General features: G+C 47.3%; 1 protein-coding gene across 3 annotated transcripts in view; it reads left to right on the forward strand.

Annotated features, from left to right (window-relative positions):
* The first annotated feature begins 12,158 nt into the window (after positions 1 to 12,158).
* LOC137319285 (ATPase family AAA domain-containing protein 2-like) overlaps positions 12,159 to 23,791 on the forward strand; it is a 61,002-nt gene continuing 49,369 nt past the window's right edge. For 2 of the 3 annotated variants that reach the window (XM_067981575.1, XM_067981581.1), the window contains exons 1-7: positions 12,159 to 12,470; positions 17,584 to 17,750; positions 18,062 to 18,105; positions 19,184 to 19,355; positions 19,483 to 19,591; positions 20,104 to 20,197; positions 21,575 to 21,694. In XM_067981575.1, the coding sequence (XP_067837676.1) occupies positions 12,357 to 12,470; positions 17,584 to 17,750; positions 18,062 to 18,105; positions 19,184 to 19,355; positions 19,483 to 19,591; positions 20,104 to 20,197; positions 21,575 to 21,694 (820 nt within the window). In that variant the 5' untranslated portion in view covers positions 12,159 to 12,356. The remainder of the gene's footprint in view (positions 12,471 to 17,583; positions 17,751 to 18,061; positions 18,106 to 19,183; positions 19,356 to 19,482; positions 19,592 to 20,103; positions 20,198 to 21,574; positions 21,695 to 23,791) is intronic. The other variant, XM_067981587.1, reaches the window with a different exon arrangement.

Genomic DNA, 23,791 nt, shown 5'->3' on the forward strand with positions numbered 1-23,791 from the left:
AACCCACCTGTCCAGTTCAGATCAAACCAAAACAAATCAATCAAATCGAATCAGATCCGATAAAATCAAATCAAATCAAACACACCAGTCTAGTTCAGTGTAAATCAAATCACATCAAATCAAACCCACCAGTCCAGATCAGTGCAAATCAAATCACTCCCACCAGTCCAGTTTAGTTCATTTCAGTTCAGTTCAGTTCAAATCAAATCAAAATAAATCAAATCACATCACATCACATCAAATCAAATCAAACCCACCAGTCCAGTTCAGTTCAGTTCAAATCAGTTCAATTCAAATAAAATGAAACTCACGAGTCCAGTTCAGTTCAAATCAAATCAAATCAAATCAAATCAAACACACCAGTCCAGTTGAGTTCAAATCAAATCAAAACAATTCAAAGCAAACTCACCAGTCCAGTAAAGTTCAATTCAAATCAAATCAAACCCACCAGTCCAGTTCAGAACAAATCAAATCAAATCAAATCCAAACAAATCAACTCAAATCAAATCAAATCAAACCCACCAGTCCAGATCATCTTGGAATCATGGAATCATAGAAGGTTACAGCACAGAAGGAGGTCATTTGGCCCATTGAGTCCATGCCGGCTCTATGCAAGAGCAATCCAGCTAGTCCCACTGCCCTGCCCTATGTCCGTAGTCCTGCACATTTTTTTGTTTCAAGTACTTGTCCAGTTCGCTTTTGAAGGCCATGATTGAATCTGCCTCCACCACCTCGGGCAGTGCATTCCAGATCCTAATCACTCGCTGTGTAAAAACGTTTTTCCTCATATCACCTTTGGTTCATTTGCCAATCACCTTAAATCTATGCTCTCTGGTTCTTGACCATTCCGCCAATGGGAACAGTTTCTCTCTATCTACTCTGCCTTCATGATATTGAATACCTCTATCAAATCTCCTTGCAACCTTCTCTGTTCCAATCAAATCAAGTCAAATCAAACCCACCAGTTCAGTTCAAATCAAATCAGTCCGGTTTAGTTCATTTCAGTTCAGTTCAGTTCAATTCAAATCAAAATAAATCAAATCACATCAAATCAAATCAAAACCACCAGTCCATTTCAGTTCTGTTCAATTCAATTCAAATCAAATCATATCAAATTAAATCAAATCAAACCCACCATTCATATTCAGTTCAGTTCAGTTCATTTCTAATCAAATCAAATCAAACCCACCTTGCCAGTTCAGTTCAAATCAAATCAAATCCAATCCAATCAAAACAAATCAAATAAAACTCACCAGCACAGTTCAGTTCAAATCAATTCAAATCAAATCAAATCAAACACACCAGACTAGTTCAGTTAAAATCAAATCAAATCAAATCTCAGCTTCTCCTATCTATCCATGTTATTTAAGTCCCTCATCATAGAGAGTCATAGAGTCATACAGCACGGATAGAGGCCCTTCGGCCCATCGTGTCCGCGCCGGCCATCAGCCCTGTCTACTCGTCGAGCAGAAATTGATAGCCAAGTTCCGCACCCATGAGGACGGCCTCAACCGGGATCTTGGGTTCATGTCACGCTACACGTTACCCCACCAGCGAACAAATGTTATCTGTTTTTAATATAATGGGTCATTTGCTGGCTCTCTCTGCCTTCCGGATGTTTCTGCCTCTCTCTGTGTTTTTTTTTCTCTGTTTTTTTTCCCTGTTTGTTTTTTTGTTGAATGTGTATTCGGGGGTTCTGCAGCTGACACCTCTCTGTCTGAACACGGTGATTGCCTTGGCAACGGGCAGTTGCAGGGGCAGTCTGTAAACACCATGTATTATTCAATATGTATAAATGCGTAGGCTTCAAGGAGATCTTGAAACATTTACCTGAGGAAGGAGAAAATCTCCGAAAGCTTGTGAATTTAAAATAAAATTGCTGGACTATAACTTGGTGTTGTAAAATTGTTTACAATTCTTGAATGTTGTGAGGGTTCCTGCCTCCACAACCCTTTCAGGCAGTGAGTTCCAGACTCCAACCACCCTCTGGGTGAAAAAGTTCTTTCTCAAATCCCCTCTAAACCTCCCGCCTTTTACCTTGAATCTATGTCCCCTTGTTATAGAACCCTCAACGAAGGGAAAAAGCTCCTTAGTATCCATCCTATCTGTGCCCCTCATAATTTTGTACACCTCAATCATGTCCCCCCTCAGCCTCCTCTGCTCCAAGGAAAACAAACCCAATCTTCCCAGTCTCTCTTCATAGCTGAAGCGCTCCAGCCCTGGTAACATCCTGGTGAATCTCCTCTGCACCCTCTCCAAAGCGATCACATCCTTCCTGTAGTGTGGCGACCAGAACTGCACACAGTACTCCAGCTGTGGCCTAACCAGTGTTTTATACAGCTCCATCATAACCTCCTTGCTCTTATATTCTATGCCTCGGCTAATAAAGGCAAGTATCCCATATGCCTTCTTTACCACCTTATCTACCTGTTCCGCCACCTTCAGGGATCTGTGAACTTGCACACCAAGATCCCTCTGACCCTCTGTCTTGCCTAGGGTCCTCCCATTCATTGTGTATTCCCTTGCCTTGTTAGTCCCTCCAAAGTGCATCACCTCGCACTTTTCCGGGTTAAATTCCATTTGCCACTGTTCCGCCCATCTGACCAACCCATCTATATCGTCCTGCAGACTGAGGCTATCCTCCTCACTATTTACCACCCTACCAATCTTTGTATCATCAGCGAACTTACTGATCATACCTTTTACATTCATATCCAAGTCATTAATGTAGACCACAAACAGCAAGGGACCCAGCACCGATCCCTGTGGTACCCCACTGGCCACAGGCTTCCAGTCACAAAAACAACCTTCGACCATCACCCTCTGCCTTCTGCCACTAAGCCAGTTTTGTATCCAAAGTGCCAAGGCACCCTGGATTCCATGGGCTCGTACCTTCTTGACCAGTCTCCTGTGGGGGACTTTATCGAAGGCCTTACTGAAATCCATGTATACCACATCCACTGCGTTACCCTCATCCACACGCCTAGTCACCCCCTCAAAAAATTCAATCAAATTAGTCAGACATGATCTTCCCTTGACAAAGCCATGTTGACTATCCCTGATTAATCCTTGCTTCTCCAAGTGGAGACTAATTTTGTCCTTCAGAATTTTTTCCAATAATTTTCCTACCACTGATGTTAGGCTCACTGGCCTGTAGTTCCCCGGTTTTTCCCTACTCCCCTTCTTGAATAATGGTATTACATTAGCAGTTCTCCAGTCCTCTGGCACATCCCCTGTGGCCAGAGAGGTTCTGAATATATGTGTCAGAGCCCCCGCAATCTCCTCCTTTGCCTCACACAGTAGCCTGGGATACATTTCGTCCGGGCCTGGGGATTTATCCATTTTTAGGCCTGCTAAAACCGCCAATACCTCCTCCCGCTCGATGTTAATATGTTCGAGTATATCACAGTCCCCCTGCCGTATTTCTATGTCTACATTGTCCTTCTCCATAGTGAAAACAGATGCAAAAAATTCATTTAGAACCCCTCCTACATCTGCCGGCACCACACACAGATTGCCATTTTTGTCCCTAATGGGCCCTATTTTTTCCCTAGTCATCCTCTTACCCTTAATATACTTATAAAACATCTTAGGATTTTCCTTTATTTTGCTCGCCAGTGTTTTTTCATGGCCCCTCCTTGATCTCCTAATTTCTTTTTTAAGTATCCCCCTGCACTTTTTGTACTCCTCTAGGGCTTCCTCCGTCTTTAGCCTTTTGTATCTGCCAAAAGCCCTCCTTTTTTTCCTAATCCATTCTCGTATATCCCCTGACATCCAAGGTTCCCTGGAGTTCTTGGAACCACCCTTGACCTTTACGGGAACATGTTGCCATTGTATGGTCTCAATCTCCCTTCTGAAAGACTCCCATTGCTCCGATGCGGATTTTCCTACAAGCAGCTGATCCCAGTCCATTTTGGCCAGATCCTGCCTTATCCTATTAAAATCGGCCTTCCCCCAATTTAGAACCTTTATTTCCGGCCCCTCCCTGTCCTTTTCCATGACCACCTTAAATCTCACCGAATTATGGTCACTGTCACCAAAGTGCTCACCTACTAGCACTTCTTCCACTTGGCCGGCCACATTCCCTAGAACCATTCTAGTAAATCTCCTCTGCACCCTCTCTAAGGCCTTCACATCCTTCCTAAGGTGCGGTGCCCAGAACTGGACACAATACTCCAGTTGTGGCCAAATCAGCATTTTATAAAGGTTCATCATGACTTCCTTGCTTTTGTACCCCATGCCTCTATTTATAAAGCCCAGGACCCCGTATGCTTTTTTAAATGCTTTCTTAGCCTGCCCTGCCGACTTCAACGATTTATGCACGTATACCCCCAGATCCCTCTGTTCCTCCGCCCCTTTTAGAATTGTGCCCTTTAGTTTATATTGCCTCTCCTCATTTTTCCTACCGAAATGCATCACCTCGCATTTTTCCGCGTTAAACTTCATCTGTCACGTGTCCATCCATGCCACCAGAGTGTCTATATCCTCTTGAACTCTATCACTATCCTCCTCACTGTTCACTACCCTTCCAAGTTTTGTGTCATCCGCAAATTTTGAAATTGTGTCCTGTACTCCCAAGTCCCTGTCATTAATATATGTCAAGAAAAGCAGTGGTCCCAGCATCGACCCCTGGAGAACACCACTGCACACCTCCCTCCAGTTCGAAAAACAACCGTTCACCACCACCTTCTGCTTCCTGTCATTTAGCCAATTCTGTATCCGTGTTGCTATTGCTTCCTTTATTCCATGGGCCGCAATCTTAATAGCAAGCCTAATATGTGGCACTTTATCAAACGCTTTTTGAAAATCCATATACACCACATCAATTGCAGTGCCCTCATTTACCCTCTCTGTTACCTCATCAAAAAACTCTATCAAGTTGGTTAAACACAATTTGCCTTTAAGAAATCCATGCTGGCTTTCCCTAATCTTTAAATTTATCTTTAAATTAAATCAACTCAAACCAAATCAAATCATATCATATCAAATCAGTCAAATCCATCCAGTTCTGATCAAATCAAATCAAATCAAATCAAACACCCCAGTCTAGTTGAATTTGTTTTGATTTGATTTCAAATGAACTGGACCAGACTGGACTGTAGGTTTGGTTTGATTTGATTTGTTTCAATTGGGTTTGAAATGAACGGGACCATTCTGGACTGATAGGTTTGGTTTGATTTGATTTGGTTTGATTTAATCTAATATGAACTGGTGAGTTTGATATGATTTGATTTAATTTGATCTGTACTTCACTAGTGGATTTGATTTGATTTGATTAGATTTGATCTGATCTAATTTGTTTTGATTTGAACTGAACTAGACTGGTGGGTTTGGTTTGATTTGATTTGGTTAATACTGAACTGAACTAAAGACATGGGCTTGATTTGATTTGATTTGATTTGCACTGAACTGGACTGGTGGGTTTGATTTGATTTGATTTGAATTTAACTGGACTGTTTGGTTTGATTTGAATTGAGTTGATGTGAACTGAACTGAACTTGTGGGATATAAACAGAAAATGCTGGACATACCCAGCAAGTCAGGCAGCATCTGTGGAAAAAGAAACAGAGTTAACGTTTCAGATTGATGACTTGGAGTTACAATGGACTTGGTGAGCAATTAATATTTGTACTATTGGAAAGGAATATGTCATGGTGACATGAGAAAACCAAAGGCGACATGAGGAAAAACATTTTTACGCAGTACATAGGAACATAGGAACAGGAGTAGGCCATTCAGCCCCTCGTACCTGCTCCGCCATTTGATAAGATCATGGCTGATCTGTGATCTAACTCCATATACTTGCCTTTGGCCCATATCCCTTAATACCTTTGGTTGCCAAAAAGCTATCTATCTCAGATTTAAATTTAGCAATTGAGCTAGTATCAATTGCCGTTTGCGGAAGAGAGTTCCAAACTTCTACCACCCTTTGTGTGTAGAAATGTTTTCTAATCTCACTCCTGAAAGGTCTGGCTCTAATTTTTAGACTGTGCCCCCTACTCCTAAAATCCCCAACCAGCGGAAATAGTTTCTCTCTATCCACCCTATCTGTTCCCCTTAATATCTTATAAACTTCGATCAGATCACCCCTTAACCTTCGAAACTCTAGAGAATACAACCCCAATTTGTGTAATCTCTCCTCGTAACTTAACCCTTGAAGTCCAGGTATCATTCTAGTAAACCTACGCTGCACTCCCTCCAAGGCCAATATGTCCTTCTGAAGGTGCCGTGCCCAGAACTGCTCACAGTACTCCGGGTGCGGTCTAACCAGGGTTTTGTATAGCTGCAGCATAACTTCTGCCCCCTTGTACTCTAGTCCTCTAGATATAAAGGCCAACATTCCATTAGCCTTATTGATTATTTTCTGCACCTGTTCATGACACTTCAATGATCTATGCACCTGAACCCCTAAGTCCCTTTGGACATCCACTGTTTTGAACTTTTTACCATTTAGAAAGTACCCTGTTCTATCTTTTTTTGATCCAAAGTGGATGACCTCACATTTGTCTACATTGAATTCCATTTGCCACAGTTTTGCCCATTCACCTAATCTATCATGTATGTAGTATGTAGTAATGATCTGGAATGCATTGCCTGAAAGGGTGGTGGAAGCAGATTCAATCGTGGCTTTCAAAAAGGAATTGGATAAATACTTGAAGGGAAAAAATTTGCAGGGCTACAGTGAAAGAGCGTGGGAATGGGACTAACTGGATTGCTGTTACAAAGAGCCAGCACGGGCTCGATGGGCTTCCTTCTGTGCTGTGACCATTCTATGATTCGATGATATGCTCAAAGGAGGAGAAGATGCCAGAGGAGAAGGGGGACAGACCCCAAGGTGTAATTTGGTGATAAGGGCCACACTGCTGCTGCAGCGGTCTAGGCGGAGCAACTGGTGGATGATATAGTCAGGTGGGAAGGCATCAATAGGGGGGAAGGTATCATCACCCATCAGCCAGGTTTCTGTCAAGGCCATGATGTCGATGCAATTATCCACAATAAGCTCATGGATGGCAAAGGCCTCGTTCACAAATGAACGGACATTCTGGAGGGAAATGTGGAGAGGGGCGGTGATAGCTGATCCGCTGGCAGATTCCACAGGGTCAGCGCTTGGAGGGGTGAGTGGGATGGGAAGGAGATTGGCAAGATTAGCCCCCATTGGGCGCACTGGGCTGGTGAGAGAGTAGGAAGGGGCAGTTGGGGTTGCTGCTCGTAAGGAGGCAGCGATGAGTGCCTCGATGGGCCCTTCGGAGGATGCCAAGAGAGGCACACAGGGCAGCTGTAAGCATATCTAAGAGGGAATCAAGCCTGGGACGATGACAGATTAGGAAAGTTGAGGAATGCTGAAGGGTTGAGGTAGGAATTTGGGTGGGCAGAGTACTCGAGAGGGGAAAAATGAAAGGAGGCATGACGTCAGGAGAGAGGGGCCTAGGAGGGATAAAGAGAAAAGAAGCAAAAAAGGGGAAATAGAAGCGATGGGCTCGAGGCCGGAGCGGCAGCCAAAACGCACATGGGAATGGACACAGTTACATAGGCGAGGTTACATAGCAAGATTGGGCTATATATGTCCTGGTAATAAACAGGGAATAGAGAGGAGACAATAGGAGGGAGTCCAAAGTTAAAGTCAGAAGTCCTGTGGCGGGATACGGTTGACGTAAATAAGGTGGAGTCAGCTTGGAGCATCAAGGAACTCATGTCCAGGCTTGGAGACAGGTGTGGAGGGCAAGCCAATAGGTTGTCTCCAATTCCATGTGCTCTCATTTTTTGTTAACAGTCTCTTATGTGGAACCTTGTTGAGTGCTATCAGCATGATCTGTTTAAAAACTCCCACCAGACTCTGTCTGCTGGAGGAGTGAGGCCACTACATTGAGCAGCCTCCCACCTCGCTTTGACTCTGAAAACACTCCAGGCCAGGCCAACCCATGAATGGGTACTGCAAGATCATGCGGGGGGGCTGTAGCCATTTCTCTGTGCGACTGAATTTGACTAATCCACGGCATTGACAATTTTACATAATTTGAGCTGCAAGGTTGGTTTAGTGAAGTGCATTTCATTCAATGAGAACGGATGAGGGTGCCATCATTGGAAGTGATGTCACTAGCAGAGCCATAGCTTTTCAGGAGGCACCGAGAGTGACGTCATCAGGTGGCCTGGCACACGCGTAGGACGTCACGGGTCAATCGAAAATCGTAAGCACCCACACTGTCACTAATCACTCTGTCAAACTTAACACTCAGGGAGAGAGCTACAGTGATTGATGGGGCATTATGTGTGGGTCATGGATTGTTTTCAACTTTATTGCGTATTAAGTGTCAGTGGGGGGGGGGGGGGGGCGGAGGGGTCACCTTTTACATTACAAAGTGAATAGTGACACTGCGTCCGACGACGTCATTTGCCGGGCTTTCCGAGAAATCAACTCACCGCCGTTCATGTTCAAGAGCGTGATCCAGGTCTAACTGGGTGGGGGGTGGGGGGTGGGGGGGGGGGGGGCAGGAGAGGGTGATGAGAACATGATTCAGGTCTAACTGGGGGGGGGGGGGGGGGGTGAGGGGAGGAGAACATGATCCAGGTCTGGGCGGGGGGGGCAGGAGAGGGGGATGAGGGGAGGAGAGCATGATCCAGGTCTGGGGGGGGGGGGCAGGAGAGGGGGATGAGAGCATGATCCAGGTCTGGGGGGGGGCAGGAGAGGGGGATGAGGGGAGGAGAGCATGATCCAGGTCTGGGGGGGGGGGCAGGAGAGGGGGATGAGGGGAGGAGAGCATGATCCAGGTCTGGGGGGGGGGGCAGGAGAGGGGGATGAGAGCATGATCCAGGTCTGGGGGGGGGGGCAGGAGAGGGGGGTGAGGGGAGGAGAACATGATCCAGGTCTGGGGGGGGGGGGGCAGGAGAGGGGGATGAGGGGAGGAGAGCATGATCCAGGTCTGGGGGGGGGGGCAGGAGAGGGGGATGAGGGGAGGAGAGCATGATCCAGGTCTGGGGGGGGGGCAGGAGAGGGGGATGAGAGCATGATCCAGGTCTGGGGGGGGGGGGCAGGAGAGGGGGATGAGGGGAGGAGAGCATGATCCAGGTCTGGGGGGGGGGGGCAGGAGAGGAGGATGAGGAGAGGAGAGCATGATCCAGGTCTGGGGGGAGGGGCAGGAGAGGGGGATGAGAGCATGATCCAGGTCTGGGGGGGGGGCAGGAGAGGGGGATGAGAGCATGATCCAGGTCTGGGGGGGGGGCAGGAGAGGGTGATGAGGGGAGGAGAGCATGATCCAGGTCTGGGGGGGGGGCGCAGGAGAGGGGGATGAGGGGAGGAGAGCATGATCCAGGTCTGGGGGGGGGGGCAGGAGAGGGGGATGAGGGGAGGAGAGCACGATCCAGGTCTGGGGGGGGGCGCAGGAGAGGGGGATGAGGGGAGGAGAGCATGATCCAGGTCTGGGGGGGGGGGGGGGGCAGGAGAGGGGGATGAGAGCATGATCCAGGTCTGGGGGGGGGGGGGCAGGAGAGGGGGATGAGGGGAGGAGAGCATGATCCAGGTCTGGGGGGGGGGGCAGGAGAGGGGGATGAGGAGAGGAGAGCATGATCCAGGTCTGGGGGGGGGGCAGGAGAGGGGGATGAGGGGAGGAGAGCATGATCCAGGTCTGGGGGGGGGGGCGCAGGAGAGGGGGATGAGGGGAGGAGAGCATGATCCAGGTCTGGGGGGAGGGGCAGGAGAGCATGATCCAGGTCTGGGGGGGGGGGGGCAGGAGAGGGGGATGAGAGCATGATCCAGGTCTAACTGGGGGGTGGGGGGTGAGGGGAGGAGAACATGATCCAGGTCTGGGCGGGGGGGGCAGGAGAGGGGGATGAGGGGAGGAGAGCATGATCCAGGTCTGGGGGGGGGGGGGCAGGAGAGGGGGATGAGAGCATGATCCAGGTCTGGGGGGGGGGCAGGAGAGGGGGATGAGGGGAGGAGAGCATGATCCAGGTCTGGGGGGGGGGGCAGGAGAGGGGGATGAGAGCATGATCCAGGTCTGGGGGGGGGGGGGCAGGAGAGGGGGATGAGAGCATGATCCAGGTCTGGGGGGGGGGGCAGGAGAGGGGGATGAGGGGAGGAGAGCATGATCCAGGTCTGGGGGGGGGGGGCAGGAGAGGGGGATGAGGGGAGGAGAGCATGATCCAGGTCTGGGGGGGGGGGCAGGAGAGGGGGATGAGGGGAGGAGAGCATGATCCAGGTCTGGGGGGGAGGGGGGGGCAGGAGAGGGGGATGAGAGCATGATCCAGGTCTGGGGGGGGGCAGGAGAGGGGGATGAGGGGAGGAGAGCATGATCCAGGTCTGGGGGGGGGGCAGGAGAGGGGGATGAGAGCATGATCCAGGTCTGGGGGGGGGGGGCAGGAGAGGGGGATGAGGGGAGGAGAGCATGATCCAGGTCTGGGGGGGGGGCAGGAGAGGAGGATGAGGAGAGGAGAGCATGATCCAGGTCTTGGGGGGGGGGGGGGGGAGGGGCAGGAGAGGGGGATGAGGGGAGGAGAGCATGATCCAGGTCTGGGGGGAGGGGCAGGAGAGGGGGATGAGAGCATGATCCAGGTCTGGGGGGGGGGCAGGAGAGGGTGATGAGGGGAGGAGAGCATGATCCAGGTCTGGGGGGGGGGCGCAGGAGAGGGGGATGAGGGGAGGAGAGCATGATCCAGGTCTGGGGGGGGGGGGGCGCAGGAGAGGGGGATGAGGGGAGGAGAGCATGATCCAGGTCTGGGGGGGGGGGCAGGAGAGGGGGATGAGGGGAGGAGAGCATGATCCAGGTCTGGGGGGGGGGGGGCAGGAGAGGGGGATGAGAGCATGATCCAGGTCTGGGGGGGGGGGGGCAGGAGAGGGGGATGAGGGGAGGAGAGCATGATCCAGGTCTGGGGGGGGGGGCAGGAGAGGGGGATGAGGAGAGGAGAGCATGATCCAGGTCTGGGGGGGGGCAGGAGAGGGGGATGAGGGGAGGAGAGCATGATCCAGGTCTGGGGGGGGGGGCGCAGGAGAGGGGGATGAGGGGAGGAGAGCATGATCCAGGTCTGGGGGGAGGGGCAGGAGAGGGGGATGAGAGCATGATCCAGGTCTGGGGGGGGCAGGAGAGGGGGATGAGGGGAGGAGAGCATGATCCAGGTCTGGGGGGGGGGCAGGAGAAGGGGATGAGGGGAGGAGAGCATGATCCAGGTCTGGGGGGGGGGGCAGGAGAGGGGGATGAGGGGAGGAGAGCATGATCCAGGTCTGGGGCGGGGGGCGCAGGAGAGGGGGATGAGGGGAGGAGAGCATGATCCAGGTCTGGGGGGGGGGGGCAGGAGAGGGGGATGAGGGGAGGAGAGCACGATCCAGGTCTGGGGGGGGGGGGCAGGAGAGGGGGATGAGGGGAGGAGAGCATGATCCAGGTCTCGGGGGGGGGGCCAGGAGAGGGGGATGAGGGGAGGAGAGCATGATCCAGGTCTAATGGTGGGAAGAGGAGAGCGTGATCCATCTCCCCATTTGGACCACATTCTCCCTCTCTTACCCCCTTCAGACCTGGATCACATTCTTCTCCCCCTCCCGCGCTGCTCCTCTTTCCCCCTCAGCTCCTCCATCCCCACGCTTCCCGCGCTGTTTCTTCCTCCGGGCCCTCCTCCCGCCACTTCTCCCCTTCCCCCGGGCTCTGCTCTCCTGAGGTCCCTCCCTCGGTCTCCGCCCTTGTCTCTGAGCAGGCAGGGGCCAGCGAGTGACCGACAACGCGCACGCGCTAAGCGCTGGGACGAGTCGCCGCGGGTTCTTCTTGCTTTAAGCCACGCCCCTTGTCCGTTGCGTCATCGCCTCGAGCCCTGACTGGCCCGGTGTGACGCAATTTACGGTCCCGCCACCGCCCACATCGCGGGACACGAGCGGTCGCGGATTCGCTGGAATGCCGACCAATGGGGAGATCGCTTCCGTTTCAGCTTCCGGCAAGTGGCTGTTGTTGATGATGTTGAATCCTTGCGCGATGTCAGGGTGGTGGGAACTAACCGAATATTTACAGGCGAAAATCTTTCCCCACCCCCCACCCCCCCCCTGCTCCCTCCCAAATTAATATTTTATTTTATGCTAAATCTGTTGTTAATGTCAGAAGAAATCCTTTCCGCGCGCGGGAGGAGGGGACTATTTTACCTAGCGGAAGGAAGCCGAAGAGCTTTGCGCGGGAAGTCGCGTGCGAAAGTTCTGGCGCCAGAATTTCCAGCGGTTGGTTCGCGAGGGGGGGGGAAAAAAAAAATCCAACGGTCGGCGGCGGCTTCACCCCCACTCCCAGCCCCGGCCCCGGGGGGAGGTTTAATGTGTCCGCTGCCCAGACACCCCCCCTCATCCCCACCTCTCTCCGTGTGTGTGGAAGATGTTGATTCCGCTCAGCTGAAGGATGGTGATGCTGAGGAGCGGAGTCTCCGTCAGCCTGGATTCCAGCTCGGAGTTCATCGCCCTGGGGAAAAGTGACAGCCCGTCCCCCTGCAGCAAGAGAGGCCGAGCGGAGCCAGTGAGTTTACAGAGTGCGACTCCCCCCCCACCCCCCCAACCCAACCCGCGGCGCTGATAACTCGTGTGAGGCCTAACGCTAGTGGTCACTGACTGACTGGTCAAGTTGTGAGGCCCGACATTGGAGGGTCGGACCGGCGCTGTTTTGTTTTTTTTTGGGGGGGGTGGGGAGGAGCTGATTTATCCCCGACAGTTTCCGTTTATTTCGCAGTCTTTAACCTTAAAAAAAACGTCCTAAGGCGCTCCACGGGAGCGATTATCAAACACAAAATAAGACACTGAGCCCGCATCGGGAGATATTCGGACAGGTGACCAGGAGCTCGGTCTCTGAGGGGGGGGGGGGTTTGAGGAGCGTCTTAAAGGCGGGAGAGGAGAGGGGAGGGGAGGAGGGAATTCCAGAGCTTGGGGCTGAGGCAACTGAAAGCGCGGCCGCCCAACGGTGGGGGAACGAAGGAAATCGGGGATGCGCAAGAGGCCGGAATTGCAGGAGCGGAGAAACTCTGAGAGGGTGACCGGGATGGGGAGAAAAATCTAGTGAAATATATTCCCCCCCCCCCCCCGGGTTTGTGTCTCTTTATTCTTGGGCCCAAAAATCAAGTCAGATGGAGGAGGGAGGGTGAGGGGAGTGAGGGAGGGTGAGGGGAGGGAGGGCGAGGGCTGTCACTGACGGAGCCCGACACGGGGTGGCAGTGACGCAGTTTGCTCACGGAGCTGCGGGCCCTCTTTTTTTGTGTGTGTGTCTGTTTTTGATAGACGTCAAAATAGCAGCCAGTCTTTTTTTTTACACACACACACACACACCGGCCCCCCGGCGGTCCTGTGAGTGGACCGCCAACCCGGCCCGAGGTTCAACTTGGACAAGCCCCCAGCCTTAAGGCCTTTTCACCCTTCAGGCTCGAAGTGTCGACTGCATCGGTCACATGGGCCGCAGGGGTTGGCCAAGCGTCACCATTGGAGTTGTTTTGTTTCTCTCGTCCCTCTAGTTCCGCACCCCCACCCCCTCCCCGACTCTCTCCCTTTTTGCCTTTGTATTTTTAAAAATTGTCTCCACAATTAAAGTGAGATTTGTGAGCGTTTTCTGTTGACTATGGAAGTGGGGGTATCCCAGCATTCATAGCTACAGCGAAAGCCCTCTATAGATTCAGTGAAGGGATTTCGTGTTGCGACAGCTGCTGGGTTAGCATTGCCTCCATAGCATTTAGCTTTCTCTCTAGTTAGAGCAAGGGTAGCACAGTGATATAATGGCATAGTCCATATATGCCTGAGATTACGAGTCTCAACGCAGTTAGGTTAGTAAATCTCTTGGAGTTCAGTGTTAAGACATCCAGAATTTTGTCATTTTACTTCAATCTTTGCATTTTTGAGTCAGAAGTTGCAGGTTGAAGAACTCCCCTTCCAGGACTTTCTGTAATCTAGGCTGGTGCTTCATTGCAATGCTAAGGGAGTACAGTACTGTATTGTTGGAGGTACTGTCTTTAAGATTTTCTATAAAAAACTAAGGACCCATCTACCTGTTCAGGTAGATATAGAAAATGCCGAAGCACCAATTGATTTATATTGGTGTCCTACATTCTTCCTTCAATCGCCATGACCAAAAATAGGATAACTGGTGATTCATGCCATCTGTTTATGGGATTGTGCTGTGTGCCAAATAAATGTGTTTAATTTCTTTATATCTTCAACCACCTTAAGGATGATGCAATCTAGAGAGTAAATGTGTTCATTGTCTGGCATGGTTAGCTGTTGTAATTGAATAGGTCGTAATCTTTTTTTTAATGGACGTTACATTCTAGGAAATGTTAGATCTGACTAATGGATGAAGTATGTCTCTCTATTTTGAGGTTATAATGGGTACCTTGTAAACTAGATTTGGACGTGTGACAGCTGCTCAGTTATTTAAGACCAAGACACACATTTCATTGTTTTTGTTATGGCTATATTGGCAGCCAGATCTGAACAGAATCTGAATCACTGGGCTGCAAACACTACTGTATCATAGTATACCATAGCTTTTACTTGCAGGCTGGTTAGTAGATCAATTGGCATACCCATTTATTATCCAGTTACTAGCACACATCTATTCAGCAGATGCTTACTTTGGCAGATTTCTTCAATGTGGTGAAATGTGTGCATCTGAATGGAGGACCTGCTGCCTGCAGAAACAGTTCCAATGCTCTGCCATTCTTCCTCTGCAGCACAAACAGCAACCTTCTGAAGAGGGTGTCCTTCCAAGCCAAAGATGACAGCTCTCACTTCTTGCAATAGGGCCCTGTCTAAATGCAAGTCTTCTCTGGGCCCTTGTACTTTTCCTCTGCTATCTTTTAATATATGAACATACGAATTAAGAGCAGGAGTAGGCCATTAAGCCCCATGAGCCTGCTCTGCCATTTGATAAGATCCTGGCTGAACTGATTGTGACCTCAATCCTACTTTCCTGTCTACCTTCTATAACCTTTGATTCCCTTGTTAATCAGGAATCTATCTAACTCAGTCTTAAAAATATTCAACGACCCTCTCCACTGCTCTCTGGGGAAGGGAGTTCCACAGACTCACGATCCTCAGAGAAAAAATTTCTCCTCATCTCCATCTTAAATGGGAGACCTCTTATTTTTAAACTATCGCCCCTAGTTCTAGTGTCTCCCACAAGGGGAAACATCCCCATAGCATCTACCCCTTCTAGTCCCCTCAGGATCTTATATGTTTCAATAAAATTACCTCATTCTTCTAAACTCCAATGTATACAGGCTAAACTTGTCCAACCTTTCCTCATAAGATAACCCCCTTATCCCAGGAATCAGTCAAGTGAACCTTCTCTGAAATGCCTCTAAAGCAATTATGTCCTTTCTTAAATAAGGAGACCAAAACTGCGCACACTATTCTAGATGTGGTCTCACCAATGCCATGTACAGCTGTAGCAAAACATCTCTACTTTTATATTCCATTCCTCTTGCAATAAATGACAACATTCCATTTGCCTTCCTAATCACTTGCTGTACCTGCATACTAACTTTTTGTGATATGCCAGCAAAAAACAGTTTAAAAATAGTGCACTTACAAAACACAGGTGCTCCTTTAAGGTGTAGCAACAGTTTTCTACTGCATTAGATATTCGGTGATTCTTGGTCTCCACACAGCCAGCACGTGAGCTAATCCGCACTTGAAAGTGCCTGTTACAAATTTGGGTTTAGGAACAGGAGTAGGCCATTCAGCCCTTTGAGCCTGTTCCACCATTCAATAAGGTCACAGCTGATCTGTAGCCTAACTCCATCCACCCGCTTTGGATCCATAATCCCTTAATACCCTTATCGTGCAAAAATCTATTGATCTCAGATTTTAAATTATTAATTGAGCTAGCATCTACTGCTTTTTGTGGGAGTGAGTTCCACACTTCTACCACCGTTTGTGTGAAGAAATGTTCCCTAACTTCTCTCCTGATTTTAAAGTTATGTCCCCTTGTCCTAGACTCCCCCACCAGTGGAAAAAGTTTCTCTTTATCTACCCTATCAATTCCTTTCAAAATCCTAAAAGCCTCAATCAAATAACCCCTTAATCTTCTATATTCCAGAGAATACAAACCTAGTTTATAAAATCTCTTATAATCTAACCCTTGGAGCCCTGGTAACATCTGTGCTGCAGTCCTTCCAAAGCCAATATATCCTTTCTACGGTGCTGTGTCCAGAACTGTACACAATACTCCAGATGTGGTCTAACCAGGGCTTTGTATAGCTGTAGTAAAACTTCCTCCTCTTTATATTCTAGCCCTCTAGTTATAAAGACTTACATTCCTTTAGCCTTTTTGATTATTTTTTGTACCTGACCACTATAGAGTGGAGGTCCAAAGAGATTTATGGACCCATAAATCTCTTTGGACCTCCACTGTTCTAGCTTTTCACCATTTAAAAAATACACGGATATAATCCTTTTTTGGTCCAAAATGGATGACCTCACACTTGCCTGCATTGAAATCCATCTGCCATAGTTTTGCCCATTTATTTAATCTATCAATGTCTCTTTGTAATTTTATGCTCCCTACTTACTGTGCCACAAATCTTTGTCATTTGGCAAACTTGGATATATGACTCTCTATTGTGTAATCTAAGTCATCAATAAATATATTGAATAGTTGATAGTTTGCTGTAGATACCTTCTCTGATTCAGTGGCAGCATTCGTTCCCGTAAGCAGTCCAAACGTCTTTTGTTGGAGTTGACTCTCACTGCCCTTTATCTACTTGTATGATAACAGGACCCAGGGGTGTAATAGTGGAACCCTTTTGTGACCTGAACTGGATTGTAGGTTTTAAGGAGCGTTTTTAAAGGAGGGGAGAGAGGCGGACAGGCTTAGGAGGGAAGTCCAGAAATAGTGGCCTAGGCAGCTGAAGGCATGGCCGCCAATGGAGGAGTGAGGGAAACCAGGGGTGTGCAAGAGGCCAGAATTGGAGGAGCAGAGAGATCTCCAAGGTTTGTAGGGCTGGAGGAGGTTGGAGAGATAGGGAGAGCCGAGGCCATGGAGGGATTTGCATACAAGGATGAGAATTTTAATAATTGAGGCTTTGCTGGGCTGGGAGCCAATGTAGGTCAGTGAACACAGGGGTGATGGTTGAACGTGACATGGTGCAAGTTAAGAAACGGGCAGCAGAATTTTTGATGAGCTGAAGTTTATGGATAGTGGAAGAAGGTTCCAAGAACCCAGATAAGTTAACAAATCGTTCATTGCTTAGTCTCTGGGAAAAACCAACTTCCACCCTTTGGATGCCCTTTTTTAAACTTGTAAGAATGCACTTTCTGTGGAAATCGCCAAATTTTGAATCGTGACAATGCTGCACATAATTGTTAAAATGAGAGGACCTCAGAAAACACTGGGAGGTTCTCCACCCCCACGCACTCACAATTTTAGATGTGCTGGGACACTTACAGGTGCTGTGCCACAAAAGGTAAACTCTCTCCTCTAAAGCTTATCCTCTGACTTCTGGACATACAGTCCATGAAACATTTCTGCTAATTTCCAAAATATTCTAGTTTTATAGGAAAAATATTAGCCTATGGTGTATCAGATGTCATAGAATTTTTGCTGCTTGGTGATTCTTCCAGAACTCAGTTTAATTATTTCATTGCAGAGTTACTTGTCTGGAAATGTGAAGGAAAGCATCAGTGGTAATCTGTTTCCTACTTTGAGAAGGAAAAGTCAGTTGCATCAAACTGACACCTCCTTAGATTCGAGCTGCAATGAAAAGAGCATGGAAGAGACACGTGACAATGGGATGGAAGTACAACATTTTACCAGGTAAAATGTTAATAACTAATGCTAATTCCAGGCTTCTATTATAGTTCCTGTACTTTTACAGTGTCATGGTTTCCTTCTGTGCATTGCATTGTCTTAACTTTCAATCTTTGGCACGTCTACCTTGTTTGCTTTGTATTGTAAATTGTAGTATGCATCTGTTACCACCAGAGAGTGCCATTGTATTGCTGTAAATACCAAGAAACAAATATTACCCGAGTTCAGATAGCTCCAAAAATGTTGTCTTTCCTCACCCAAAACATTTTCACTTCAGTCTTTTCCTGAATATTTAAGCACTCTTTTTCTCTCTGCAGGCAATCGGTAAGACTAAAAATCAACAAAAGTAATAATAAAGAAGGTACAGCAAACGTTTCTTTTATATGGTTGCTTTAAGTATTTTATTTCATTAATTTCGTACACCAAATAGATCTAGAAATTTCATATAAAATCTGCTGGGATCAGTCCTATAATATGCCAAATAATATGAAAATGAAATCCTCTCAGTTTGACGTTTTTAAGTGTGTGCTCTACAAAAATGAGGAAGTACGCTCTTTTCTATTTTTGTCGATAAAATGGTAGCTATTAACCTGAGAATATTGGAAGTCGAAACATAATATTGTATTGCTCAAAGATTCAGAGCAATGTTGTACAATTAGGGTCAATTCTGTATCCCATTAAGCATCAACAACTAGCATTTATATAGCGCCTTTAACGTAGGAAAACATCCCAAGGCGCTTCACAGAAGTGTAATCAGACAAAAATCGACACTGAGCCAATGAAGGAGATGTCAGACAGAATGACTAAAAGCTTGTTTGAAGGAGGATCTTAAAGGAGGAGTGAGAGGAGGAGAAGTCTAGGGGGAAATTCCAGAGCTTGCGACTTAGACAGCTACCAGTGGGGGGGTGCGTACGAGGCCAGAGTTAGAGGGTTGTAGGACTGGAGGAGGTTACAGAGATAGGGAGGGATGAGGCCGTGGAGGGATTTGAACGCAAGGATGAGAATTTTAAACTTGGTGTTGGTAAACCAGGAGCCAATGTTGGTCAGTGAGCATGGGGATTATGAGTGAGTGGGACTTGATGTGGGTTAGGATATGGGCAGCAGAGTTTTGGATGTGTTCAAGTTTATGAAGGATGCGAGGCCGGCCAGCAGAGTTTTGGAATAGTTGAGTCTGGAGGTAACAAAAGCATGGATGAGGATTTCAGCAGCAGATGGGCTTAGGCAGGGGTGGAGATGGAGAATGTTAGAGGTGGAAGTGGGCAGTCTTTGTGATGAAGAGGATATGGGGTCGGAAGCTCAGCTCGGGTCAATTCACTGTTCGTTTACTAATATTATTCTGTACTATACAAGCCAACTTCTGAGTCATCCAATGTGGATTTAAACACTACGCATGTACTACCTGGGTAATTTAATGGTCATGCTTGGTATCCTCTCTATAGTGATTGCAGCTCCAGTCACCAGATTACTTCGGAGTAACAGAGCTATAATGGAAGTGGATGAAAGAGTACACGAAGAAGGCACTGATACAGAAGTCCGGCGCAGTTGTCGACTCCGAAGAAATCGCTACAATACATTAAACCAATCTGTTCTCTTTGATAAATTGATAACAAAGTAAGTTTGAAAAATTTTCTTTCTATGCTTATGATTCAATATCTAGCAGTCAGACCGTCTTGCCGTCTGTAATATGTTACTGGGATCTAACTTTTTTCTTCTTCTTTTGCAAACATTTGTTGGACAGCACTGCAGAAGCTGTACTGCAGAAAATGGATGACATGAAGAAACTGCGTCGTCAGAGAATGAGAGAATTGGAGAATTTAAGAGTGCTCAACGATACAGAAGAAGATGAAGTAAGTCAGTCTGTACTTTGGGCATTATTTTAAATAGTTGAATTTTAATTTGTGAACTGCATCTGAATGTGGCTAGTTTGGACTGATGCATGGTTTAAAAATGCTGGTTATTATTTGGGTGGGCAGAAGTAGAACAGATTGAATGACAATTACCCGGAACTTGCAAACATACTGGTTTGAGTCCTCTCATTTGTTGACTGACATGGTAGAGAGTTGATACAGGCTATAGCCTGGCTGGTGGAAGGCTTTTTGTTGAAGGGGGTTGGGTGGGGGGGGGGGGTGGAGGTGAGAGAGTTCTACTGTACTGTAGTACAGAGTCATAGTGTTGTTTAATCATGACAATGCTCCAAACATTGATTATTTTCATAACTCAGCTATTTTATCAAAGGTAAAGTGCTGAGCCGAGGCCAGGCACTACCTCCATGAAGGGAAAAGTGGAAGGGGGCAGAGGAAAGGACCGAAGTTCTTTAAGATTGTACAATAGCATGGTTCTGATACTGTGTCTTTGAAAGGTAAATCTGGATATGTATTCACGTGTGAAAAAGAAGCGGGCGGTTCAGACAATAGATGAGGAAACCACAGAAGATTACGAGGATGGGAGTGCTGGTAAGTAACACAAAAGTTTAGTAGTACATAGACATTTCTGACTGTGTTCCCTCTCCCCTGAGCGAGCGAGGGAGTCTTAGTATTAAAACAAAAACTTATAAAACGAGTATATTTAGACAGCATTCAGACAAGTGCAAGTTCTCTCTATTGCATATAATTCTAGCTCATGATTTATATGGGGGGTTGGAACTAACTACAACTGGTTTTAATGAAGCTATTCAAGTCACGTGGAGAATAAGCAAAGGATAGCAAACGTGAAGATTTTCTTTTTCTCTCCTTCACTGTTCATAGTTCCTGAACGGGTGGCCTACTTGCAGGATTTTATCAGTGGTCCAGAGCATGTGGCTTGAATTATTCTGGAGGGGGAAATGGAAGTTTTCAGTGCCGATACATATATTTTTATGGCATCCTGGTGGAGAGGAAAGGTGAAAATGTTATGCTTTCCATGAGGTACCTGCAGTGGGATTGTTGATGAGAGGGGGAGTTTGAAGTGTGTGTCTCCTCCCTTCCTGTGATGGGCAGTTATTGCTCTGAAGGGTAGGGATCTTCCTTGGGGAGTGCCCTCCTGCAGCTCTGGACTGAGATCAGCCAACGGTGCAGAATGAGGATCAAACCTGGGAGCTTTGTGGTTTGTAGAGCTCAGCTACACATTGAATGAACTCTGAGCACTCGTGGCAGGATATAAAAAACTGTTATATATAAAAATACAAATCGTGATAGATGGGCTTTTGATGCTGCAATAGCTGGCATGACATTTTGTTGTTCTGGGGCCTACCGTGCAGGGGGTACAATCAGGAACTGTCAACTGATGCATCTGCTGACTCCAGAAAGTCTTAAGTACAAATGTAGGTTTATAGACTAAATGTCAGACTTCCCGGGGTTCAAATAAACAAATTTAAGATTAATAATGTTTAAAACATGCTGTAGTGACAAAGGGAAATTACGATTAACACGTAAATAAATTAAGAGAATGAAAGCCATTTTGACACTAATGCTTCCTCCAGTAGTCACTGGTGTCCACCTTTATGTTTGGTTGCACCTGAACTGTGATTCATACAATATTGTACGGTAATAACTTTGTGACATTGGATAAAAATCTATCCTTAGATACCTGCATTCCTTATTAGCATTCCTAAATGGGAGAAGCTGTACCATTCCTTTAGGACGCTGCTTGTTAGGGGCATGACATTTTCCCCCAGTTGATTTCGTATGATATTTCGTATTGATCTGATATGATGAAGGAATCACCCATGTCAAGAAGCTATGGAATTGAGGAATGAGTGTGTGGCATGTTTATCTCTTTCCCCCCGCCCCCCCCCCCCCCCCCCCCAAAAAAAGTTGACTTAACAAATGATTATTTCCGAAACCTGTAACTAGAGTTATCTGAGGAAGAAGAGGCTGAAGATAGAGAAGATGAAGATGGTGAGGAGGATACTCAGAAGCGCTATTATTTACGTCAGAGGAAAGCTGTTGTGCAATGCCAAGCTCCATGTGAAGGTATAACTGCTTTTTATTTGATGTGATCCAACAAAAGTCTATTTCTGTTCCTTCAACTTATTCTTCCTTTTTTTGCTCCCACATGTTGCTACATGGGCTACTTGAAGGTAAATCAGTGTCCGAGCAGTGGGAGGCATTCAAGGGGGAGACTCAAGGGGTTCAGAGTAAACATGTTCCCACAAAGAAAAAGGGTGAGACTGCCAAATCTAGAGTCCCCTGGATGACTAGGAGCATACAGGGTAAGATAAGGGAAACTTATGTCAGATACCGAGAGCTCAATACTGCAGAAAGCCTAGAGGAGTATAGAAAGTGCAGGGGTGAAATTAAAAAGGAAATTAGGAAAGCAAAGAGAGGGCATGAAAAAATGCTGGCAAGGAAAACCCAAAAATGTTTCATAAATACATAAAGAGCAAGAGGATAAATAAGGAAAGAGTAGGGCCTATTAGAGACCAAAAAGGTAACCAATGTGTGGAGGCGGAAGATGTTGGTATGGTTCTTAATGAATACTTTGCGTCTGTCTTCACAAAAGAGGGGGATAATGCAGAGATTGTAGTTAAGGAGGAGGAGTGTGAAATATTGGATGGGATAAACATAGTGAGAGGAAATATTAAGGGGTTTAGCATCTTTGAAAGCAGATAAATCACCAGGCCTGGATGAAATGTATCCCAGACTGCTAAGAGAAGCAAGGGAGGAAATAGCAGAGGCTCTGACCATCATTTTCCAATCCTCCCTGGCCACAGGCATGGTGCTGGAGAACTGCTAACGTTGTACCGTTGTTTAAACAGGGAGAAAGAGATAGACCGAGTAATTATAAGCCAGTCAGTCTAACCTCGGTGGTGGGCAAATTATTGGAATCGATTCTGAGGGACAGCATAAATCGTCATTTAGAAAGGCACGGGTTAATCACGGACAGTCAGCATGGATTTGTTAAGAGACTAACTTGATTGCATTTTTTGAGCAGGTAACGAGGAGGGTCGATGAGGGTGAGGTGTTTGATGTAGTGTGCATGGATTTTAGCAAGGCTTTTGACAGGTCCCACATGGCAGACTGGTCAATAAAGTAAAAGCCCATGGGATCCAAGGGAAAGTGGCAAGTTGGATCCAAACTTGGCTCAGTGGCAGGAAGCAAAGGGTAATGGTTGATGGGTGTTTTTGCGACTGGAAGGCTGTTTCCAGTGGGGTCCTGCAAGGCTCCATTCTAGGTCCCTTGCTTTTTGTGGTACATATTAATGATTTGGACTTGAATGTGGGGAGCTTGATTGAGAAGTTTGCAGATGATACTGAAATTGGCCATGTGGTTGATAGTGAGGAGAAAAGCTGTAGACTGCAAGAGGATATCAATGGATTGGTCAGGTGGGCAGAAAAGTGGCAAATGGAATTCAATCCAGAGTAATGTGAGGTAATGCACTTGGGGAGGGCAAACAAGGCAAGGGAGTACACAATAAATAAGAGGATACTGAGAGTTGCGGAGGAACAAAGGGACCTTGGAGTGCATGTCCACAGACCCCTGAAGGTAGCAGGACAGGTAGATAAGGTGGTTAAAAAGGCATACGGGATACTTTCCTTTATTAGCTCAGGCATAGAATACAATTGCAGGGAGGTTATGCTAGAATTGTATAAAACATTGGTTAGGCCACAGCTTGAGTACTGTGTACAGTTCTGGTCACCACATTATAGGAAAGATGTGATTGCACTAGAGAGGGTACAGAGGAGATTTAGGAGGATGTTGCCAGGGCTGGAGAATTTTAGCTATGAGAAAAGATTGGATAGACTGGGGTTGTTTTCTTTGAAACAGAGGAGGCTGAGAGGAGATTTAATTGAAGTATATAAAATTATGACAGGACTAGATAGTGGATAGGGAGGACCTATTTCCCTTAGCAGAGGGGTCAGTGATCAGAGGGCATAGATTTAATATAATTGGTAGAAGGATTAGAGGGGAGCTGAGGAGAAATTTTTTCACTGAGGGGGTGGGGGTCTGGAACTCACCGCCTGAAAGGGTGGTAGAGGCAGAAACCCTCAACTCATTTAAAATTACTTGGATGTGCATTTGAAGTGCTGTAACCTACAGGGCTGTGGACCAAGTGCTGGAAAGTGGGAT

This window comes from Heptranchias perlo, chromosome 3, assembly GCF_035084215.1.
Source record: "Heptranchias perlo isolate sHepPer1 chromosome 3, sHepPer1.hap1, whole genome shotgun sequence".
NCBI classification, from domain to species: Eukaryota; Metazoa; Chordata; class Chondrichthyes; order Hexanchiformes; family Hexanchidae; genus Heptranchias; species Heptranchias perlo.